The sequence below is a fragment of the Danio aesculapii genome, chromosome 15 (assembly GCF_903798145.1).
Source record: "Danio aesculapii chromosome 15, fDanAes4.1, whole genome shotgun sequence".
Classification (NCBI taxonomy): domain Eukaryota; kingdom Metazoa; phylum Chordata; class Actinopteri; order Cypriniformes; family Danionidae; genus Danio; species Danio aesculapii.
The window spans coordinates 27285687-27302180 of NC_079449.1; the positions used below are offsets into that span (position 1 = coordinate 27285687).

Here is a 16494-nt window from a genome sequence, read left to right on the forward strand (position 1 = left end):
TACCTGAAATGTCCCGGTCAAAACATAATAAATAATAATCTGTACCTAATTTGCATAAAAATTTCCACTTAAAAGACTACCAAGCCTTTCCATTTCCACATAGTGTGGCAAGCTACGAATGAATAGTGAACAAGCAAATAAAACTATATCAACACTGAGAAGACAGCGTTATTCCAGTGAGACTTCTGTTGGCTCATAAATGGAGAGCCAGCAGCTCAGTGTCTTTACATCCTCTCTCTCTCTCTCTCTGTATGTGTGTGTGTGCGCGTGCTCCTTTCACTCCACGTATGCCTTAGCCATCGGCATTACACTAATATATGTCTTGTCTTTAAGAGGGCACTTCCCTTTTTTCTCTCTTTTTGACTGGAACTGAAATCAATGGTCACGCAATTACAGAATGTGGATTTGTCAAGCGATGTCTGGCTGCTAAAGTGCGTGTGGGGAGCACTATACAAATACCCAATAAGGAGTTCAATAAGAGCAGTAACACTGCTGATTGCCGACTACGGGCCCATCAAAACCAGACGGCCAGTTCCAGGTGTTTTATTCTGTGGAGAGGCAATATTGCATATTGGCAAAGAACATCAATGTTCACTCAGACGTCTCACAGCGGCCTATCGACTCTCCACCAGGGAGCAGAGTCAACCGTTTGGAAGTTATAGCTCCTTTCAAACTGTTTTAAGATAGGAACAAACGTTCAGAGCTGGAAAGTGCTGTCTCGAGAGGCTCCGTCACCGATAATTAGTGATCAATCACGAATTAGTTTAAAAGCTTGAAAAGAACACTGAGAGCATTATTAGATTGCAGAGATTCACTGCTCTCCAATAATGACTTGGATTTTTAGAGGAATGAAACCCTCCAATCGTTTGTCAGTCTCCTCTATTGCCAATCAGGCCCATTAATCAGAAGAAGGTCCAACCGGTCCACATCTGAAAGATTGCAGGTGCCAAACAGAAAGAAAGGGGGGGAAAGGCTGCTTTTACAGCTTGTGTAATTAGAGAACATTAACACACGGAGTCAACTCCTTCAGGTCCTTCTTTGTGTGCTAAGTATACGTTAAGTATTTAATATTGCATTCACTGAGTCATGAAATGCTACCAGGGCTTGAAAGAGTCATCAGGGAGTCATTTACGTCAACTCTGCCACTGGAAGCTAAACAAAAAGGTATTTGCCAATATTGTTTTCACATATTACACTTTAATTTTCAAAGCATACTTACTAGTTTGTGTAGAGGTTTATAATTATGCTTATTTAATGTAACATGTCTAGGATACTTCTATGTCTGAGGACTGAAACACTCAATTTCGAAAGGAGCTGACCTGAATTACCGACTCGCTGTAATTGAACAAATGCATCAATGGAGCATTTATTCAATCTAATTTCAGGATGCTACTAGAGGGGATATTTATCGAAGAGAACAAATATGTCTAATAGGTCTGATTAGGCTACAAATCACAGGTCAAATGAAGACGCCTTACACCAAAGGTTAAACCTGGACTTAAATGAAAGGTTTACTAACGCTGTCCTAAAAAACCCAAACACCCTTTGCTTTTACTTGGTGTCTTGGGGTGCCTTGCTGATTGGGCCATACAGATTCAGTCAGCCATTATATATATATATATATATATATATATATATATATATATATATATATATATATATATATATATATATAACTTTTCAGTTATAACTGTTATTATTAACCCAAAGCCTTCTAAACTTGTTAACATGATGACAGTTTGCTATTGATACACAGACATACACAAACTTTAATGTACTACTGAAAATTGTGACGTAATTGATAAAGGCGCGAAACAACCAAGTAAAGTGTTAACTGTGAATGAGATTCATGATTAAAGGTATCAATTAAGATAAGATTATGGTCTCTTCTGTACTTTAATTTTCAGTGTTTTTAAAGCAGATTTTCTTATGTCCCAAAATGGCTCTTGACTTGATTTAATGGGCTAACTTTACAATATGGAATTATTACCTCATTATAGCATTCGGGGTGATCAATGTGCACTAAAGTTAATGTTTTAAACTCATTTGGTCGCTTTCAGTTTTAAAAGCCACTGAGGTGTTTTGTCGGACATATTATCCAAAGTAAAAACAGACATTAACTTCAATTCTGTGTAGAAACAAACTGTGATGCTCGACTTTTGTCCTGAAGACATTAATGAACCCATCCGTACTTTTAAGTCTGATGAATAACAAATGCCTGGACAAACCATGTCAGGACTAACATAGTGATACATTAAACATCAAATTGGTTGTGACAGGCTGTTATTAAACGGCATTAAGTTGCATTTTGTTGACAGTCATATCGCTATCACTTACCGTCCTTCCCGCGGTGTTTAAAATGAAGTGTAGGGTAATAGTAAACAACGCTAGTTTCCTCCTCTTCTCTGTTATTGGTCGAAAAACATACGCCCCGCCTTAAACTCCCGCCATTAGTTTAGCCATATAGTCAATTTAGCACTAACTTAACAACCCTTAAGCAGCAATATCAAATATTTTTAAAATGAATTTATCAACTTTGAAAAAAAACTCAAAACAATTAAAAGGCAAAAACAGCAAACCATTTAACAGCTAGACTTATACTATATTGTGCTTTAGCAGTAGGCATGATATGAATAAAGTTGCTAGTTGAAATTGCTGAACCGTAATTAAAAAAGCATTAAATACTCTAAAATAGTACAAACCCATATGAATATGGAATATGGATGAAAATGTCAATATTAACAGCTACTTTGCATTAGGTAACTATATGCAGTTAAAGGTTTTCTGTTCGATGTGAGACATATTTGTAACTGAAATATAAAGCTAATGCGGGACATGGAGTAGCCCCTCTCCAATAGTGTTTAGTTTTAAACAGCTGTGTCAGTGAGAGGGGTTGAGTTAAAGCGCAAAAAAACAATAAAAAGCAAGTGAGAAGCATCTTGAAGGGAGGGGGGCATATGAAATATTAAAAACAGTTTGATTGGTCAGAAGTTTTGATGGGAAACTAATGTATGAGATGATATAAAAAATACAAATAGCAAATTGCAAACTTTTGATGTTTATATCGTCTTTGTGAATTGTTTCAGTGTTTTGAAGCACATTAGCTATCTTTAAGACTAACATAAGCTACTAACATTTAAAAAAGTTCATTTTAATTTAAAACCTAATCGTTCAGAATGTGTAGTTTTACTAATGAATAAAAACACAAACTGTTAATGTTTAAAAAAAAGTGTAATTGTTAATAATTCAATATTGTATTTCAAAACTAAGAATCATTAAAAAAAGTTGCTAAATAATGGATACATAATGACATCATCGCTTTAAGCAACCCAGAAAATTAGTTGGCACCACTGTCTGCAGTACCAGTTTGCTCAAATGAACAGAAAAATTAACCACAGAGCTTTTACACCTAAGCTTTTCTACGATTAATTTCAATATAAATATTTTATTTTACAAAGTACACACTTTAGCTTTAATGTAAAGATATTACAAATGCATTTGATATCCATTCAGCTATGCTAAAACAAATATTACACATTTTATGCATTCAAGTTACATTTGCAAGAGAAATGACTCAGACAAGATTGCCTTTAAGCTCTTGAACATCTCATTGCAAATTTGTACATATTTGCATGTCAGGAAGTGATCTGTAATCTACAATAAGTGCTGCATTATGCCACTGTGCATTTAAACATGTTAAAAGTGACATCCAATGCCCTGAGAAAGCCTCTTTAAAGGCTCAGTAAACACTACCGCAAATGTTCATTATTCAGTGCCGTCTGCAAACAAAAACCCTGCCACATCCTGTATCAATATATTATTTGCATAACTCAAACATGAATGTGACAGAAAAATTCTCTCAGTTGTGTGCTTCCAGTGCAGGTAACATTTCAGTCTCTTTTGGACCCTGCAGATGTGCTCATTCTTGCTGTAAGGTTTCTCTCCAGCTGAAGCTGTGGTTTGGCCCATGAGTCAAGGGAAGAATTGGTGGATCCACAAGCTGCCAGATTCCTGAGTCCCCCTGCTCCTCACAGGCACACAAACCCAGGTATGGAATCTAGACGGAAAGACCAGCTTTGAAAAACCCATATTTTAATTTTTTTGTGAGCAAAACAGCGAATCACACAAAAATGATTTTAGCTTGGTAGCTTCACATAAAGGGTCACATATCCTAGCAGCATTTAAAGATAATGTATGTAAGTTTTTGGTTCTTCTAAAGCATAAAAATACCATGCTATGTTTGCAGATATTTAAGAAACATGCTAAGTGAACAAGTGGAACATGTCTGTTGCGTGCTGGAACGCTGTCTTTGTTTTAGTCCCTTTAACCCGCCCACTGCCACTTTAGCCAATTATATTTCAGCACCCTGGGTTGCCTTCAGTGGACAGTAACAGCCCTGAAATGAGACGCAGATTCAGAGTTCCACGTGAGGTAGTTATTAATTAGCAAATAATAACTTGGCTTAACTTGGCTTGCACCGAGACACAGTTAAGTTCAATTTATATGTTTATGGCAATAAATGTAATGCAAAATAACATTCAAACTCACAATATTAGCATTTAACACTGAATAAAGAACGTGGTGTACCTGAGGTTTTCATCCTGTTGTTCACCTGTGAGAAATAGAAGCCGTTTCTAAACTAGAAATTTTAGGTGCTGGTTAGGACACAAACTCCTTTTTGGTCTATCGCATGCCGTTGCTTTTAGTTAGAAAATGGTTCAAATAAGCCTGAAATCAGCTCGATAGTCAGTAACACTCACGTTAATCTGGAAACCTGCGCTTGCGCGTTTTAACCCAGGAGTGCAATACCTAGTTCGACCACTGGGTGTCAAACTTACATACTGCACCTTTAATGTGAAAACAGTGTTTGTGCTGATGCAGCCTGTAAATCTGCCAGTATAATGTTTAAACGGGTGAAACTAACCTTACGGACTACTTGCACAAAGTCTTTAGGATTCTGTGAAGAAAGACCCTGGAGTTGTCGAGTGCAGGCCTCCAGAGAGGAAGCATGTCCCACAAACAGAATATTTTTTCCTGTTGTAAAAAAAGTTCACTATTAGTACATACAGTATTGTAAGAGAATCATGAGCACTCAAGTATAAGCAAATTTTATAATCACTCACCCTTATTTTTGCAGTAGGACAAAATGTCTTTGGTCACCTGGTTGCTGCGACTAATGTATGTTTCATACGCCTCAGAGATGGTTAGTTTGCTGATGGGCACATGAGGTCTGTGGAAATTAAATTGGTAATAAGGACTGAATTGGAAATATGCTCCTACATAGAAAAAAAGCCTATAATCACTCTATTGTTACCTGTATGTTGTGTCTACATTAAGATTGGCCGCAGCAAGATCTGTAGGGGGTATCCAAGCAGGCAAAGATGTTCCCGAGACCCATTTAGTCCACTCAAACAGCCCAGGCTCCACTCGAATGCTTAGTCTGCTATCTTGCTGCATTCCTGGAGAATGAAAGGAATGAAAGGAGCACAGACACTGGGGTGACTTTTCTTCAGAATTCTTTGATTAGAAAGTTCAAAAGTATAGCCTTTACTGTATTTGAACTCTTTTTTTGAGGGAGAGAAAGACACTGATATAATCTCTGAAAACTTTTTGAAGAAATCTTGTTTTGCATGCTATCTTTATCAAATTTGAAATATAAACTCATGAGACACTTGGCTTTCATGGCATATTTTTTTAGGTTATTACATAAATGATTTCATGTGTTTGTATATGTAAAATCAAATATATACACAGTACAATTTTTCTTTCTTGTCATTTCATGATGTATAACTTTTTTTACATGAAACATTCTAGATGTACCATAGTGTCTTCTTTCCAATGATACCTAATTTTTGCTTGTAGCTCACAGGGGTAAAGAACTGTTACTGTTTAATATTAGGTAGGTGAAAATCCCCATAAGTGAGTGCTGGCTAACAGGTTAAAGTGAAGTAACCATGTTTTACAGTGTAGGAATTTCTCTGTAGATATAATTAGCATATTATGAAAAAATAATAATTGTTTTGCTATTTTCTTCTGAAATTATTGTAAACACTTGAATGTTGCACTGGGCTAACTTTAACAAATTGCATCTGCTCATTAAAAACTAAAGTGTAATTCTTTAAAATGCAGGCCAACATTAAACATTACTCAACAGGAAAATTCAACCCTATTTATATCATAGTGACAATCATTTCCACCGCACACTGCTTCCTTCATTTTCCTCACTACAGTACTGTACCTCTGAGGATTTCATGAGCTGTCTGGACACACCGAAGGCTGGGTGAACAATATACAAAATCAATACTGGTATTACTTTCCAGCAGAGCCTCCCCTGAAAATCAGATGACATAAAACAAGCATGATGGACAATTCAACTGGTCAACTTATGTTAACATCAAAACTCTAAGCAGACCTACCCACTATCTTAGCCTGTGTGGATCCAACCACTGTTATAGGAGCATCCATTTCGTAGTCCCTGTGTGTTGCACCCCGAGCAGGCAGAGCTGCGGGCATATTTAGGTTCCTCCTCACGTACCTGCCTAAAGAAAGACAAACTGAGTTCTCAAACTAACTGCACCATATAAGCGCCATCATGACCCATCTGATGAGATTACCTTTAGAGTCAGAACACTGAGAGAGCCAGTGTTTCCCAAAAACTACATCCATTCTCTCTCCGTGCCGACATACAAACAGGGTTCTTTTAGGAGCTCGAGACTGGATGTTAGAGCGAAGGACCTACCATCAACAGCAAAAAAATGTCAAATTATAAGTAACTAAACAAAACAGACTTTTTTTAAATATATATACGCTTAATTATTGGGTAACATTTTAGATTAGGTCATAATTTATCCTATTAACTACAGGCTTATTACCTGCCTATTATTAAGATATTAACCGTTCATTAGTAGTTATAAACAAAGTCCCTTTAAGGCAAGTTATTTCAGCTGCCATCTTTGAAACGCCTCTTGGGCATTATGCTTGAGCATTCTGACTGAATGGGGAAGCATCAAATTCTCCAAAACTGTTTGCCAAGCTTACAATTACATTACATATTTGGAATCACCAATAAAATTAAGCAACAACTATCACATAAGTTTTGTTTCTAAACGTTCAAATCAAACATTATCGCCATTTTTTCAGGTTGGCCAAGCTAATGCGCATGCCCACTTGAAAGGAACGAGATCTTGACACCAGCCTCATTTATGGTCGTGTTACACATTATCATCCTCTGAATAATGCTTCATCAGATCGTGCTGCTCTTCTGAAGTAATTCACAACTTGATGTTGAATCTCCTCCAGAAATGAAAGCAACTCTTTGTTTGCAAGTTTGTAGGAGTTCTTGTAGTTGGTTTCATGTGATGTTCATTCAGGTCTGGAGCAAGCTAAACTGCCGCTCTAGGCAAAGGACTGTCACGTCACCCTCAACCAGTGTTGCCAGATGTAGCCGACTGTTTCCAGCACAGGCATCTGGAAATCACGCCCTGTGGGGGTTAGTTTGCCACCCTCACTATTATCGCCTAGGTCACCTCTATGGATACGCCGGCCCTATGTGCATTTGACAGGACGGACTGTACCTCACGTTCGTTGCATACAGATTACAAAACCAAAAATATTTTGTTTTCATCTGTAGTTGGTTCATTTAAAATGAGAGATTTTAGGATTTATGTGAATATATTTCTTATGTCTGTGAAGTAAGTATTTGCTGAGATTCCAGTGCGTTTGTTGACAACCAAACTGTCATAAAAGCACACGTCTGGTCCGAACTTCTCCACCGGAGAAACGTCAGCCTATATCGATCGATAATTGGCCCCTGTACTAGTAGGCAGGGCTTCATTCACCATATTGACAGTCACACTTTTCACCATTCAAAACTATCTGTATGACATGTCTTATGTATTCTACAGTCTTTGTTATAAAGTATGATCTTATTCTGCATCCCTAATCCTACCAAAAACCCAACTTCTAGCTTACTAACTATTAATAAACAGCTAAATCAGTAATTTATTAAGCTAGTCGTGTTATTTAATGGTTTGTTAATACCGTGAAATGTGACCTAAACTAAAGTGTTACCAATTGTTGTAATGTAATGGGCACCTGCATAGGTTGGCAAATGACACTCAAGATGGCAGACTCTCCCAGCCTGGAGTTTTCAAAGCATCGAATGTTGAGCAACCCATCTAATGCTTTGGTCTCTTTGGAACCCTTTTCTGATGGAGATGTACAGAAGAAGGAGTGCGACCTGTTTAAAGAGCAAGAGAAGAGTTAAGGGGTAGGCATCCAAAAAATGAAAACTGTGTCATCGTTTACTCAAACTGTCATTCTATAAGCATAAGACTTTAATTTGTCTATGAAACCCAAAGAAGCTATTTTAATGAAACATGAGAGATTTCAGCCCTCCACTGAAACTCTGTTAACTAAAAAGTTTTCAAATTGTGCCAATAATGGCAAGCAAATCTAGTGGTTTAATCCCAATTTCATTAAATTTTCACTTCCACATACAGGAATTCAATGCACATTCATGAGACAACCACAAAAGAGGATACAGTATGTGTTATGGTGAACCAAATCTGTCTATGTATGTTTTTATTTATGTATGTTTTTCTGAACATTCTGAAGCTTGAAACTTTTGGATGAACAGAGTATCAATAGTAAAGCTAATCTCGTTCATATTTGATTAAAATGCTTTCAAGAGTTCACACTTAGATATTGCTTGATAATAATAGCAGGTTTGGCATGCTGTCTTGGAAGAGAACCTGAGCTTGAAGATAATTGACCCCAGGGGGTATGAAGTCAGGTAGTTCTCGAGAGCTCCCCCTGGTAAATGAGGAAAAGGGGCGAGATGGGGTGGATGGGGGGATTCTTCAAAAAAACGAAGATAAGGGAAGTAATGCTAGACGGGCTATTTATAGTGAGTTTGGAAAAATCTCATTGGCTTACTGATGATTACAGATAAGAGACCAGCCATGATCAATCATATCACGTGCTCCTCTCAAAATTAGTTTGTGAAACTTCACTTAATTTGTTTTCCCAAGAACAAAATGGCATGGAATGACATGAGGGTGAATAAATGCGTGCAGAATTGAAATTTCTGGATGAACTAAGTAACGCTTGAATTGCACAGCAAAAATTCTACCTGTCCCTCTTTATATGTACTATAAAGATGATGAATTTGGTTCACTGGATCACAAGCAGATGAGAGAGAAGCATTCCCCTTTACATATATCGTTTCATCCTTATTGTTTGACCCCTTTTGATCACTTGGATTTTGACTTCTTGGATGGGAGAGACCAGAATTGTAATTGTTAATCCATAAGCCTAAAATCAAACATTTTCTCAGCATTAATAAACCCTGAGGTGAATTTCTCTCTTCCTTTGAACCCAAAACAAAACATTCTCAAGAATGCCAATTATAGAAGAAATAGAACATAATATAGAAGTCTATGGCTGTGTTTTCCAAAATCTTAAACAGAAACCAGAATTTCACCCAAAAATGAACATTTCCTCACCATTGAGTCTGCTCACACTCAAGTGGTTCTAAACTTTCATGAATTTCTTTCATGTTGAACACAAAGGTATACTGTAGATACTGTATGAAGAACATTGGGAAAGAATCAAGCCATTGATATGATATCCATATAGCAGGAACATAGAAGGCTGCTTTTTTCCCCAAATTTTTCAGCATATCCTCCTTTATGTTCATCAGAAAAAAACCCAAACAGGTTTGGATCAAGTGATGTGTGTAAAGAATCATGGCAGAATTGTCATTTTGGGGTGAAGTATCCCTTTAAACGATTTTAAAACTACTCATTTGTGTCAATAGAAGAAATGTTCATGACTTCACCAAAACATTTCTTGGCCGGAAAATTGAAAATTAAAATTCCATGACTTTTCAGATTTTTTTATGACAGTATGAACCCTGTAACTTATTCAAAAGGATCATCTACTGAGAGAGTGCATGATTTCAGATGCAGACGATGAGTACGTTTTAGCTGATCTCCCCCTTGAACCCTAAGTATGAGCAAGCAATACTAATGAGTCTTGCTGCGAGCTGACCAAACTTATACATCCCACCATTTGGAAACCTACCCATGGAAGACCCACGTGTCCGACTCATCAGCCGGGCTCACATAGTTTTCAGGCAGCAGTCCAGAGATGCCGGTGCCCAGAGACGTGCCGTACACCCAGCCCTCACTAGTGCTCATTTGCTCCAATGTGGATGAAAATATCGAGTCTCCCGGCACCAGTTCCAGCTCATCATCGTTCTGAGGAGTGTAGGGGTACATCACTCGCAACGTCTGAAAATGAAACGGAGGTCAGTTTGCATTAAAGTGCTTTTCATTAACTGATGAAACATTAAAGCTGATAAAAAGAGACTAATGGTTAGTTTAAATGGCATGCGGCTCAATTGCACCTCACCTCATGATTGGCAAATCGTATATCCCGAGAGAAGAGGGCAGCAAGCCAATCGCAACCCAATTTGACCTCAATTCCTTTTGCCAACTTTTCCAAGGAGTGATAATGATTGGTTGGGAAGTGATAGGCCAGAGTCAGATGAAGCTGTTTTTTATGGGGTTCCACATGGACATCTAGAATGATTAGAGACAGACAGATTGTTTGAGTTTGAGTTCTGAATCAGCTTGAGTTCACTTCTTTTATATATAGCTTTAGGAAATTAAACATTAAGAATGTTTTATTCACAGTTAAAAAAAATTCTAAAGCCACATGATAGCTTTATGTGTAGAACCATGTTTATATACTGTATACACACAAATCTATGGAAAATTATTAAGAGACCACTTGAAAATTGAATTTTTATTATTATTATTATTGATTGATTTATTAGATAAAAGTATCCGATGAGTTATGATTGAAAATAAGGATTATAACTCATTTCTAAACTTTTCGGAATTTGAAACATTGATTTTGTGTTGTCTATAAATGAATACAAGTTTAGTTACTTTTCTGAAGATGTGCTTTTATTTAGCATTTTTCTAATTTTAGCATTTCAGCTTCCTTTATTTCTATTTATTTTCTGGTTCTACTCAGGAGAGCTTAGACCAGTGGTAGGGAACCTTTGGCTCTTTGACAAAAAATATGTGGCTCTCCAGCTGTCTCCCTTCAATAATATTTTACGGTTTAAAAAATGATAAGCATCACTAGAACTCAGTTTCCTATTGACAATACAATTGCAATTCCCTTTTTATTGTATTTTTTACAGCAAAATGAATAAGAACTCAGTTAACAATAAAATGACATTTTGACCAATGTGCGTTTGCAGCGCTCTGGATAAACTTGATTTGTGAAACCAATAAAGGGGAAACAACTTATGTTTCTATGGTAACCTCACACAAGTTCAAACAACATTCATGTGGTAATGGCAAAAAGAAAAAAATCTATAAATTGTTCTTTTTTCATTAATGGACCTGCTGAAAATGTGATGCTTCATATTTGTTTATTTTGAGTTGTGCGTTAACATGTACATATATTTTTTTCCCAATTTCTGTTTAACAAAGAGAAGATTTCTTCAACACATTTCTAATCATAATAGTTATAATAACTCATGTAATATAATAACACAATAACTTAAGACACTAGTTTTCAGCTTAAAGTGACATTTAAAGGCTTAACTAGATTAATTAGGTTAACCAGGCAGGTTAGGGTAATTAGACTAGTTATTGTATAATGATGGTTTGTTCTGCAGACTATCGAAAAAATGGGGCTAATAATTTTGACCTTAAAATGGTTATTAAAAAAAAATTAAAACTGCTTTTATTTTAGCTGAAATAAAACAAATAAGACTTTCTCCAGAAGAAAAAATATTATCATACATACTGTGAAAACGTCCTTGCTCTGTAAAACATCATTTGGGAAATATTTAAAAAAGAAAAAAAATTCAATCGGGGGTTAATAATTCTGACTTCAACTGTATATCCCAATGGCTCTTTTAAAAATGTGGGTTCCCAACCCCTGGCTTAGACTAACCAGGACATTGCCAAGTATTTAAGATTTTTTTTTTTATAAATATGCCTTAAAAAATCATCACTGTTGTCCATCTTATTCTTGTGACTAAACAAAGTCAATGATATATTTTAAGATCAGTCAGAGAAAGATTCTTTCAGTTAAAACAGCTCAGAATTGCAAATTAGTCTAGAACCAAGATTAGACCTTGTCTGTGAAACCAGGGTCTAGTGTCCAGCTAGTTAGGTAGCATTTTATTTCAGCTTTTTTTTGATTAGCATTTTTTTTAATTAACAGTAACAGGACCAGAATGGAAATAATTCACTGATGATTAAAGATTTGTGAATGCCATGATTTCACCAACCCAGGCTCATTGTTGATACGTACCCCTATATACATTTCTGGAGATTGCAAAATATGTCCCAGGAGCAGTTTTTGTTTTCGCGAATCCACCAGAGGCCGCTGTTTATGCTTTTTCTATCTCAAATTTCTCTTGAGAGTGCCATTTGCGCCTGCTGTTCTCCCATAAATCCACCAGAGGTCGCTGTCAACTGACTGACTGATTTGATTGACCAACCAACCGATCCCCCCAACAATCCTCTTCCTTATACCAAACTGTCGCAGGTGAGAGATCACACGGACACAGAGAGACAGTGAAAATCCCTGTTTATTAAGGGAGTGGAGCAAAGGATAAGTGCGGGCTGGGATGTGCAGGACAGTAAGTTCTGTGTCCAAAGGGGCCCAGTGATCGGGTGAAGTGAAGTGCCGGTCAGGGTGCCCAGTGAAGATGAAGAAGTCAAATCATCAGGTTCGTACTCTGCTGTCTCCCTCGACGGCGTGTGTTAAATACCCCTCCTACAATAGGCAGCAGCTGTCCCTGATCAGCACGTGAGGAGCGGTGATTGCGGTGAGGGAGTCGTTTCCATGGTGACACTGATGCCACACTGGCAGGTCTGCCACATCAACCGTTTTTTCAAAAGCACTGATTAACCTGCCCACCGACTTCCCTAAACCCAACCGACAGTGTTTTCAAAAGCAATCCAGAAAAAGAAAAGATTTTTACCACATTTTCAGATTTTACCACATTCTCACCCTGTTATTTACTTGTTTATTAAATATTTTGGCTTCTGTTTTTGTTTTACCTGCTTTCTGAAAATGTTCTTCACTGGACTCAAACTCTGTCATCTCCAACTCGTCTCTGCATCTCAAGTTCATTGACGTATGCAACTAGCCACTGGACAAACTGGTAACAACGGTAAAGCTATCCACATTGAGGTAAGCGGTCAGCTTGTAGCACGAAAAGAAACAGAAGCTGTCGGCAGCATCATACCGCCCCATAGCGTTCTTTATTTAAAAACGAAATGCAGCCATGCATAGCTCTGGCTACAAAATGTGCACTCTCCAGAAATGTAAACAGAGGTACGTTTTCACAATCAGCCTGTGTTGCAACATTTCACTGTATGCTAAAATCAGTCAGAACATTCTGCTAAATTTACCCATTTATGTGAAATAAAGTCATGCAGTTTGGAACAGCATGAGTAATGAGGAGTGATTAGACAAAACGTGAGCACCATCTGTGAAAAAGCTCAGCTCACGCCTCCTCACCCGCTTTAGCAGCAGCCTCCACCGCGAAGTCCGCCGCAAACTGCTTGAGCGTCTCTGCCACCTGCTCCTCCACGAACAGGCCGATGAAATTGGTGGAGGTGTAGAGCTCCAGAGGCAAAGGGCTGGGGAAACGTCCTCTCCACTGATTCACAGAAGACTGCAGAGCTTCACACAGAGCCACTAGTTTACTGTCTGGACACTGGACAACACGTCAAAGTAAAAGCATGTAAGATATTAGACAGATTATCAGACAGATTATCTGATTCAAATAGAAAGTGTGACTCACCATAAAGAACTGGCAAAGCGTGATGTGTGGAAATATGTTGTGAGCTTTGTTCTTTCCGCAAGTGAAGCGAGACTGCTGCCAGAAATGAGAAAGCTGGTTTTGTAAAGGCCCACTGGGGCGCAGGTACAGCACATACTCTCTGGGTAAAGAGTCATCTAGGAACGGGTCATCCAAATGAGAGAAAAGCCTATGGAGACACATTTATATCACCATTAACCAGGGTCTTTTTTTAAAATAAAGCTGACTTGAATTTTAAATTAATAAACTATTAGAATATGCCCTGTTTGGACCCTGCATTAAAATGCATTTTGGGAAATTGGAGTAAATAAGAAAGTAAGATTTCCATTCTCATGAATCCATCGCTTTTTAAGAAAAGTGTATATAGACGGTTGTTAGTATTGGCCAACTTAAAAAAGAATGTGAAAGAAGACAACAGCAAACTATGCGAAGAGCAGTAACTTTGTATTCTGCTATGATTCTGCCACAAAACTCAACAGAACGTTGTGGGTTTGTGTTAGAATCAAGATTAGTGAATCAGCATTGTACATTTTTCTTTTGTAAACCAAACTCTACCGAAGTTTAAATCCCATCTGGCTAGCATTTCCAAAATATCTACCTTAATATATAAGAATTAGATCAGTAAGTAAAGAATATCAGGAATTTTGTGGCTGTTTAAGCTGTTATACTTCACAAACAATCCAGCTAAATGTATTTTTGACTATACCTGAGGATTTTGAACTCTTCAAAACCAATTTACACCTGTGTTTTTTGTCATCCACTTGCAAAAATGTTAATTATGTCATCACTTACTCATCCTCCACGTGTTCAAACCTGTTTGGGTTTGTTTCTTCTGTTGAACACAAGGAGGACGTACTGAAGGATGTTGGAAAAAAGCAGCCATTGTCTTCCATAGTAGTTTTTGTTGCTGTTGTTCCTACTATGCATGTCAATGACTGGCTTTTTCCCAACATTCTTCATATATTCCTTTGCTTTCAACAGAAGAAAGAGATTAATTAAGGTTTAGAACCACTTGAGTAAATGATGAGAAAATTATAATTTTAGGATGATTAGAAGTCAGTGATTAGAGATGTCGCCTCACAGCAAAAAGGTCACTAGTTCGAGTCCCGGCTGGGTCAGTTGGCATTTCTGTGTGGATTTGCCTTTTCTCCCCGTGGTCTTGTGGGTTTCTTCCAGGTGCTCCAGTTTCCCCCTCAGTCCAAAGACATGCGCTACAGGTGAATTGAATAAACTAAACTGGCTGTAGTGTATGAGTGTGTATGGATGTTTCCCAGTTTTGGGTTGCAGCTGGAAAGGCATCTGCTGTGTGAAACGTATGCTGGATAAGTTGATGGTTCATTCCGCTGTGGCAACCCCTGATGATAAAGGGACTAAGTCGAAGGAAAATGAATGAATGAATGAATGAATGAATATCCCTTTAAGATTCTGGTGTGAATAGCTGCTGCAAACGATTCAATGTGAATTGTTGTAACGAATCAAATCTAATCTAACTACAACTTTAGAATTTTTTGCAAACCAATTTGACAGACTTTATGAACAGAATGATTCATTTGTGAATCTGACATCGGTATTTATAGAAAAATGTGTTTTGAAAAAAGTGGTTGTTGAAATATTATTAGAGAAAATTATTCTCAAATTGGTATTAACATGAAGATTTATCTCACGTGGATTTTTCTAGAAAGGAATTAACTGAAATGAACCACTAGATGGCAGTGTAAAACCTTAAGAAGTGCCAGTTTCAATCAGGGGAACAATTTAAGGTGAAATAAGAAAGTCTCACCAGTCGCATGCAAGCTGGACACTTCTGCCTCCAGTTGATGCCAGAGCTTTTAGCCTGTAAAGAGAGAATATTTTATAGTTACCAGCTGCTTTGAATTCTTCATTCTGCATCCAAAATCAAAGAATAATATAGCAACAATATCATTATAATTGGAAAATATAGACTATAGTATGGTCATGGTTGCTCAGATAAAAGATAAATGAAAATAAAAAAGTAGATATAGCGTAGCTTTCAAAATACAGATTTACATTTTGCCATTTCTGGTTTACCCTTACAATTTAATTGTGAATTGGATTTTGAATGGTTCAAGTACTAAAATAAACCTTATCTACAATTAAATGACATGGTTATTATAATTACATTTTTATATTAAATCTAATCAGTTTAACCCAAGTGTTTTTGACCCACTTTATTTCATTAATATTACATTGCATGCAAGTACAGTTAAAAATATAGCAGGGTTTTAAGTGCACTTACAAACAGGGATTGGCAAAAATACACGTTTAAAAAATTAAATACCAATTACATCCGTTTTACATGTAGCAAAATAAACTACAGCAGTCACAAATGTATCAAAATAAAATACTTTATTTTGTATTTTGAAAATACTACAAAATACTTTTACAAGGAGGCTTTTTTGCAAACCTTCCATCAGTAGGCCTATTCGATCAATCCCTTCACTGTTAAACTGACTTTCTCTTTCATTTTAGGATAAATTTTCTACAAAATTCACACAGAAGTTCTGTCTTGAAGATGATCTGTTTAATCACTGTAAAACTATGTATTGCAGATAATGAGCTGGAATATAGTACTATATCTCTTCATTGTGTTTTCATCTATTGCGTGG

The 16494-nt window shown here is 37.0% G+C and overlaps 1 protein-coding gene across 1 annotated transcript in view; it reads right to left on the minus strand.

The window, feature by feature from the left end:
• Positions 1-3429: 3429 nt before the first annotated feature.
• The window catches only part of ubash3bb (ubiquitin associated and SH3 domain containing Bb), a 41278-nt gene continuing 28213 nt past the window's right edge, over positions 3430-16494 (minus strand). Inside the window, exons 2-14 of the mRNA XM_056474405.1 lie at positions 15648-15701; positions 13850-14036; positions 13564-13762; positions 10417-10586; positions 10087-10295; positions 8095-8239; positions 6615-6735; positions 6417-6539; positions 6239-6331; positions 5315-5459; positions 5124-5230; positions 4925-5034; positions 3430-4057 (exon numbers count right to left, since the gene is read on the minus strand). Of these exons, the coding sequence (XP_056330380.1) occupies positions 3920-4057; positions 4925-5034; positions 5124-5230; positions 5315-5459; positions 6239-6331; positions 6417-6539; positions 6615-6735; positions 8095-8239; positions 10087-10295; positions 10417-10586; positions 13564-13762; positions 13850-14036; positions 15648-15701 (1801 nt within the window). The 3' untranslated portion in view covers positions 3430-3919. The remainder of the gene's footprint in view (positions 4058-4924; positions 5035-5123; positions 5231-5314; positions 5460-6238; positions 6332-6416; positions 6540-6614; positions 6736-8094; positions 8240-10086; positions 10296-10416; positions 10587-13563; positions 13763-13849; positions 14037-15647; positions 15702-16494) is intronic.